Source organism: Trachymyrmex septentrionalis, unplaced genomic scaffold (genome assembly GCF_001594115.1).
Source record: "Trachymyrmex septentrionalis isolate Tsep2-gDNA-1 unplaced genomic scaffold, Tsep1.0 scaffold8, whole genome shotgun sequence".
Classification (NCBI taxonomy): Eukaryota; Metazoa; Arthropoda; class Insecta; order Hymenoptera; family Formicidae; genus Trachymyrmex; species Trachymyrmex septentrionalis.
Genome location: NW_017305987.1, coordinates 2,512,419 through 2,513,237, shown reverse-complemented (window position 1 = coordinate 2,513,237; position 819 = coordinate 2,512,419). Strand labels below are relative to the sequence as shown.

Genomic DNA, 819 nt, shown 5'->3' with positions numbered 1-819 from the left:
GAGGTTATGTGCATCAAACGCCAAACCGTATCGCATTTCAGGAGGTTAAATGTTACTGTTTTAAAACCCCAAAAGGGCGGGAAGATATATAAAATTTAAATTGTTATTTCGGTTGTATCAAATCTAAAGCTCAGAACTTTTTTGTACACCTAATATATACACACATATATATATAGAGAGAGAGAGAGATAGAGAATGTGAGAAAGGGAGAAAGATAAAGAGATGGAGAACGATGTCGCGACTTAATCCCGGCTCCTCTAATCCTCCAAGTATAAGTCCATACCTTCAGCTTCTGATCAATCTTCTCCTCGATCGGAGTGCTCATCTTCGTCGCGTTGATTCTCATTATTCTCGCGCGCGATCAGTAAGGTGACTGCACCCTATCCTCGAGGATTCCTTCCGCTGCTCCAGTTGGCCTCGGCGACGAGGCTCGCGGTGGTCACCGCTGACATCAGCAGGCACTACACAGTGGTTATCACGACTTCCTAGCGGCGAGTCATTCCTCGCGACGGCGACGACGACGGGCCTTCATGGCACGCTGGCTTCCTACACAAGAAATAAATCGTACGGAATTAGATAGCTTCTGCGCTGAAGGGGTCATAGAGTTCAGAGGGATTGATACCGGCGTGTTTCCGGTCTTCGCGACGGCGATAATCGTTCCGGAGGTTTCCCTCAGTCGTGCCGACTTCTCTGAGATTAGATTGGTCTTCCCGAGAGTTTGGACGAACCACGTCGCCTGAATAATAATCATGTAACTTTTTCCCTGAAGCGAAAATGTGAAAAATGAAAACTGTTATCATCGGAGGCCACACAGCAGAC

The 819-nt window shown here is 47.0% G+C and overlaps 1 protein-coding gene across 6 annotated transcripts in view; it reads right to left on the bottom strand.

Annotated features, from left to right (window-relative positions):
- LOC108754577 (gamma-1-syntrophin) overlaps positions 1-819 on the bottom strand; it is a 14,736-nt gene that overhangs the window by 12,134 nt on the left and 1,783 nt on the right. For all 6 annotated transcript variants that reach the window (XM_018497002.1, XM_018497007.1, XM_018497004.1 and 3 more), the window contains exon 2: positions 284-546. In XM_018497002.1, the coding sequence (XP_018352504.1) occupies positions 284-346 (63 nt within the window). In that variant the 5' untranslated portion in view covers positions 347-546. The remainder of the gene's footprint in view (positions 1-283; positions 547-819) is intronic.